At 37.4% G+C, this 6,111-nt stretch overlaps 1 protein-coding gene across 1 annotated transcript; it reads left to right on the top strand.

Annotated features, from left to right (window-relative positions):
- The first annotated feature begins 484 nt into the window (after positions 1–484).
- Positions 485–5,344, top strand: LOC147476937 (uncharacterized). Its single transcript, XM_086585868.1, has 7 exons — positions 485–902; positions 1,053–2,305; positions 2,405–2,463; positions 2,555–2,626; positions 2,762–2,858; positions 2,904–3,062; positions 4,370–5,344. The coding sequence occupies exons 1-7, from the start codon at positions 485–487 to the stop codon at positions 5,132–5,134; spliced, it is 2,823 nt and encodes a 940-aa protein (XP_086441994.1). The 3' UTR covers positions 5,135–5,344.
- Positions 5,345–6,111: the final 767 nt, after the last annotated feature.

Genomic DNA, 6,111 nt, shown 5'->3' with positions numbered 1-6,111 from the left:
ACAGTTAATATGGCCTTGTCACAGTCTTTTTTTTTTTATTGGTTCTCCTATGTTATGTTAGGATATGTTAGTGAATATATTAATTTTTGAACTTGATGTAGGATATGATATTCTTGCTGAACAAGATTGTCTTATTTTTTTTTTTATGTAGTTGTAGTTCAGTTTTTAAATGGATAAAAGTTGGATGGATCCGACTCTAGGAAGATGCAGTCGTAAGTATATACTTGGTTGTGAGAAATTTATCCAGTTTGCTTGGAATAATCGAATTAAGGAACTTGGTGGTGAGATTTACTGCCCATGTGTAGGATGCCTTAATCTAATGTTATTGCCTAAACATATAGTGAAACATCATATAAAGAATCGTGGTATACTACGGAGTTATGTCCGTTGAACAAAGCATGGGGAGAGTGTGGAGGTGAATACCGAGTCTAATCAGGGTGATGATATGCATACAATGTTGCAAGATGCATTAGGATTTCATAACATGGTTGGTATAGACAATGACATACCACCTAGTTCGAATACAAATGAGTCTAGTTCCAGTGACACTCGAACGGATGAGCCAAATGAAGAAGCACATAAGTTTTACAAGTTGTTGAAGGAAGCAGACACACCCTTGTACCCTGGCTGTACTAAGAGTTCAAAATTGTCTTTTCTAGTACGATTGCTTCATGTAAAGTGTCTTAACGGCTGGAGTAATCATTCGTTTGACATGTTGCTTGAGGTATTAAATGATTCACTTCCAAATGACATCAATATGCCCAAGAATCATTATGAATCAAAAAAACAACTTCGGGATCTTGGGATGGAGTGCATTAAGATAGACGCATGTCCTAATGGTTGTATGTTGTATTGGAAGGATAATAAACCAGTCATGGACAAGGATAACTGTGATGTATGTGGTGAGTCAAGATGGATTAAAACTTCGGAGTGTACATAAAATAGAGTTAGTTCATTTGCAAAACCTAAGAAAAAGGCTACTAAGGTTTTGCGATACTTTCCTATAAAGCCAAGACTCCAAAGATTATTTATGTGCTCAAAAACTTCTAAAGATATGAGATGGCATGCTGATGATCGTACGAAAGATGGTGCTTTGAGGCATCCAGCTGACTCCAAGGAATGGAAAAGCTTAGACAAAAGATATCCTTCATTTGGTTTAGAATCTCGCAATGTCAGACTCGGAATGGCTAGTGATGGCTTCAATCCTTTTGGTAGTCTTAGTTCTATTCATAGCACTTGGCTCGTTATTCTAGTTCCGTATAATCTGTCGCCTTGGATGTGTATGAAACAACCTTTTCTCATCATGTCATTGCTAATTCCTAGCCCTAGCAATCCTAGAAATAACATTGACATGTACTTGCAGCCATTGATTGATGAGTTAAAGGAGTTGTGGGAGAAGGGAGTTGAGATGTATGATGCCTCTTCAAAACAGAATTTTAAAATGCATGCAGCTGTCTTGTGGACTATTAATGACTTCCCGGCATTTGCTAATTTGTCCGGATGGAGCACTAAAGGACAACTTGCCTGTCCCTCTTGCCATGAGAAGACTTGCTCAAAATGGTTGCAAAATGGGAAAAAGTTATGTTATTTGGGAAGTCGTAAATTCCTGCCACTTGATCATAGATATCGAAAGAATAAGAGTTCTTTTGATAACAAGACAGAAATGGGAGTTGCCCCAAGCCCCTTTACTGGAAATGATGTACTTACTCAATTAGATGGATTCGACCAAATCACATTTGGTAAGGTGAATAGTGATAAGGTTATTGGACAAAAGAGAAATCAAGAGGATAATTCTTTGCCACACAATTGGAAGAAGATTAGTGTATTTTTTGAGCTCCCATATTGGAAATACCTTTGTTTACTCCATAACAGTGAAAAGAACAACGGTGAAAGTTGGCTTGGGACACTGCTGAATTTAGAGAAGAAATCAAAGGATAACCTGAAGTCAAGACAAGATTTGGTGTTAATGGGTATGCGAAAGTCACTTCATCCGATAGCTAAAGAGGGTAACAAATACTATATCCCCCCTGCTCCCTTTACCTTGTCCTTGACTGAGAAGAGGAAGCTTTGTCAATTCTTGAAAGGTATTAAAGTTCCGGATAATTTTTCATCAAATATATCGCGTCGTGTTCAGGTGAAAGAATGCAAAATACCTGGCCTAAAAAGCCATGATTGGCATGTTCTAGTGCAGCAACTGCTTCCAGTTGCAATACGTGGAATCTTACCTAAGGAAGTTACCTTAGTTCTTGTTGAACTCTCTAATTTCTACAAGCGGTTGTGTTCAAAAAAGTATTATAGGTTGCGAGTTGGAACGTCTTGAGTACCGATTGTCACACTATGCAAAATGGAAATGATATTTCCTCCATCATTTTTGATGTTATGGTGCACTTGCCTATTCATTTAGCTGGTCAAGCTAAGCTCATTTGGACCAGTGTACTATCGATGGATGTACCCAATCGAAAGGTCAGTAAGTAAAGATAATAGTAATGGTTACTTTTGTTTGTATTTTGTTAAAATTTGAACTTAAATTTTGTCATCTTTTATATTTATTCAGGTACTTGTACACCTTGAAGAAGTATGTTCGTAATAAGAGTAGACCAGAGGGATCCATTGCCGGCGCCGAAGGGTATCTTGATGATGAATGCTTGACTTTCTGCTCAAGATACTTAGATGATTGGATGGAGACTAAGTTCAACCGGACAGGGAGGAATTAAGAGTTCTGAGTTGTTTGATTGGATGGACAGTTTTCTATTTTTTCAAGATACAGTCGTGCTTTAGGGAAAGGAACGTTTAGGACTTTAATAGACGATGAGTGGGAACAAGCTCGTTTGTATGTGTTAATCAATTGTGAGGAAGTGGTACCATTTATTGAGTAAGTCCACTTTATTGAAATTGTTCCTTAGTTAAAAGAAATATTATTTATAAACCCATGTCGTAAATGCAATAATGTTTTGTACAAGAAACACAAACAAGTGATTAGGGATGAGCTCGGGCGGCGGGCAAGTGCTAGGAATGTGGACCGTATTCATAATGAACGGTTTGGTAAATGGTTTGAAAACCACGTAAGTGTTAATTGTATGCAGTTAGATTATGTATATCAGTTTATGTACTCTATTTACTTTTTTCCAAAGTAGTTTTGTAGATAGCAATATGATTTCACAGTTTAGTAACATACCTCAAGAAGGATTCTACTTGTTTTATTTATATTTATGTTTAGCTGATTTAGGGATATTTAGAGGATGTTTAGTACAGTTTAGATTTAGTTTCTTATTTAGGGATGTTTATTCTACTTGGAATTTAGCTGCAGGTTCCTAGAGCATTGGTAATTAGTCTGTCCAACACAAAGAACAAGGAAAAAATAGGAAGATGTTAGTAAACCTCCCTCCCCCTCCCTCCTGCATTAGTTGTTTCCTTTTCTTTTGGGTCCTGGAGAGTGGAAGATAGAGAATGTCTCTCTGCATTACCTTGTGGTGGTAATTCATAAGAACATGATTGAGAAAGGAAGGGAGAGATGGTTACTTGGATCCATCTTAAGAAGGTCAATTGGGAAGGCCAAGAGGGTCAACTTTCCAACTTAGGCATGTTAAGAGAATTTAGAGTTCCAAACTTGCAGCCAAGAGCCAACTGTTTCTTTGCAAAACAATGAAACATACATTAAAGACGGCTTACTGGAAACTTGCTTGCTTCTAAGAAAATGATAGTGGGATTAAATTGCCCCTTTTATCAACTGGTGAAGGATCCCTAACTTCACATCTTCTTTTACTTATGAAAGGACAAGGGGGCTGTGGTTTACTTCTTTAGTATCGATCAGAATAGATGCTCATTCTAACTGGATTTCAAGAAATTAGTTGGACGAAATTCTGAACTCGGTCATGAATAGCCATCAACATCTCAGTGGCTTGGGGCTGTATGCCTGCAAATTTTTGCAAGGATATGGGAGCATAGGAACGAAATTAAGTTTGGAGCAGGAATAAAGAACAGAGCAGCTGGAAGTTTGATTTTGATGAGTCTGTTGTGTTATTAATAGCTCTTTTTCTTTGCTTCAGAGTATATCTTGATCTAATGTCGATCTACTATAATGACTTTACTTTATCTAGTTGTGTTATCAATAGTGGTAAAGTTATTAGGGTTATTCAAAATTTCAAACCTTGTAATAATTACTCATGTACAACAATTTATATTCTGCTTCAGATAGAGTGTTCTGAGGTCTGAGCCTCAAACCTTGTAATAAAAGTCCAATATTCTGCCATGTTGTTTGTTGCAAAAGAAGCCATTTTTTTTTCTTCTTTCTTTTTTATTGGAGCTACTTGCTACTGATTGCTTATGTTTACTGAAGTTCAACATTATTTTTTTCTCCTCATCTGAATAGGTCCAGCAAATGAAAAAGGATGGGGAGTTGGTCAGCGAGCAACTTCAGAGTTTAGCATATGGTCCTAGTCGATTTGCTTCTTGTTTCAAGGGTTATATTGCAAATGGATACAGATTTCACACAAAAGCTCGTGAGTCACGAAGGAAAACTCAAAATAGTGGAGTTTTTGTATCGGCAAAAATGTCAAGCTTTGCGAGCGCGAAAGACATGAACCCAGTGACCGGTAGTGTGGGTTATTATGGTGTGTTGAATGACATAGTTGAGTTGCGTTATTGCAAGGAGAATAGAGTGTTTCTGTTCAAGTGTGATTGGTGGGATGTTATGACTCGCGCAGGAATGAAAATAGATGAATATGGGTTCACTACTGTGAACTTTACACGAACCTTAGCTACGAATGAATCGTTTATTCTAGCATCTCAAGCTGAACAAGTTTTTTATCTCCAAGATAATTTGGATGATAATTGGCGAGTTGTGTTAAATACGCTTCCAAGGGACTTGTATGATATGGGTTCAGTAGTTGAGTCGACTGAAGATAACACGTCTTGCATGCAGCAAGATGTGGATAACATAGTTGACAGCACACACGACATTAACGGTTGGACTAGGAGTGAGATTGATGGAGTAGAAGTTGTTGCGGATACTATTGATGAAGATATCATTGACGGTGTCAAATGTGATGAAGACTTCATCAATGATAGTGATTGTGATGAAGACATTGATAGTGATTGTGATGAAGACAATGACAGTGACGATGATTATATGTAGTTTTTTGTGCTATTTTTTTTTTGTGGGAACAAACTCATTTTTTGTGCTTTTTTTTTTTTTTTTTGTGGGAACAAGCTCGTTTTTTGTGCTATTTTTTTTTTTATGTTTTGGGAGTGGTTATTATCTAGTGTCTTCCTTGATGGATTTACTTGATGAATTGCTTTATGTGATGATTTAGACAAGTGCAATGGTCAAACGATTTCGAGAGGATCCTAATGGTGACAAGAGCGGTAAGTTTAACTAAACATTCTAGTTCATTATTGTCTTATGTTTAATTAATGAAGCTTTGGGCTTGTGTACAGCTGGAAAGTGGGTAAGGGGCACTTCTACCCTTCCTAAGGTATTTGACCAACCAAATGGCTCAAAGTTGGAATTGGTATGGAAAAGGCGGACAACCGGTGGGACCTCGGAAACATCAAGCTTGTTTCTCACGAATCTCTTGGAGTATTAATGGCAACGTCACGTCGATTTGATTGGACAAAAAATTGGGAGCTCCAAGATGTAGGCGACAAAGAGTGGTTATGGGATAACATTAAGGTATGGACATTTAGATCTGCACACACTTGCACTAATTTAAAAAAACTGTCTATTTCATTTCTTAGTAGATCTTTTTGTCTCTCGTTTTAGGATAAATGGGAACTTGATGAGACCCGGAAGGAGCCCACTTTGGCTCTGATTTCCGGGGACGAATTCATAAACAAAAAGAGTAAATGGAAAAGGAACTTTTATACCCGCTATGCCACATATGAAGAACGTATAAGCCATAGGCCAAAGCAACTATCGCAACAGGAGTGGGTTCAACTTATGGAGTTTTGGGATACTCCGGAGCATCAAGTAAGAAAAAGTGTAATGTTTAACTTAAGTATTTTTATAAGGTACAATACTAACTAGGAGATCTTTTTGTATAGGCAATTTCTAAAGCGTAAATGGGCTAACCGTGCTAAGCAAATAATAGCGAGAAGCATCTTCTTTGGAAG

The sequence above is a fragment of the Coptis chinensis genome, chromosome 9 (assembly GCF_015680905.1).
Source record: "Coptis chinensis isolate HL-2020 chromosome 9, ASM1568090v1, whole genome shotgun sequence".
NCBI classification, from domain to species: domain Eukaryota; kingdom Viridiplantae; phylum Streptophyta; class Magnoliopsida; order Ranunculales; family Ranunculaceae; genus Coptis; species Coptis chinensis.
This window is presented reverse-complemented; position numbering and strand designations above follow the sequence as displayed.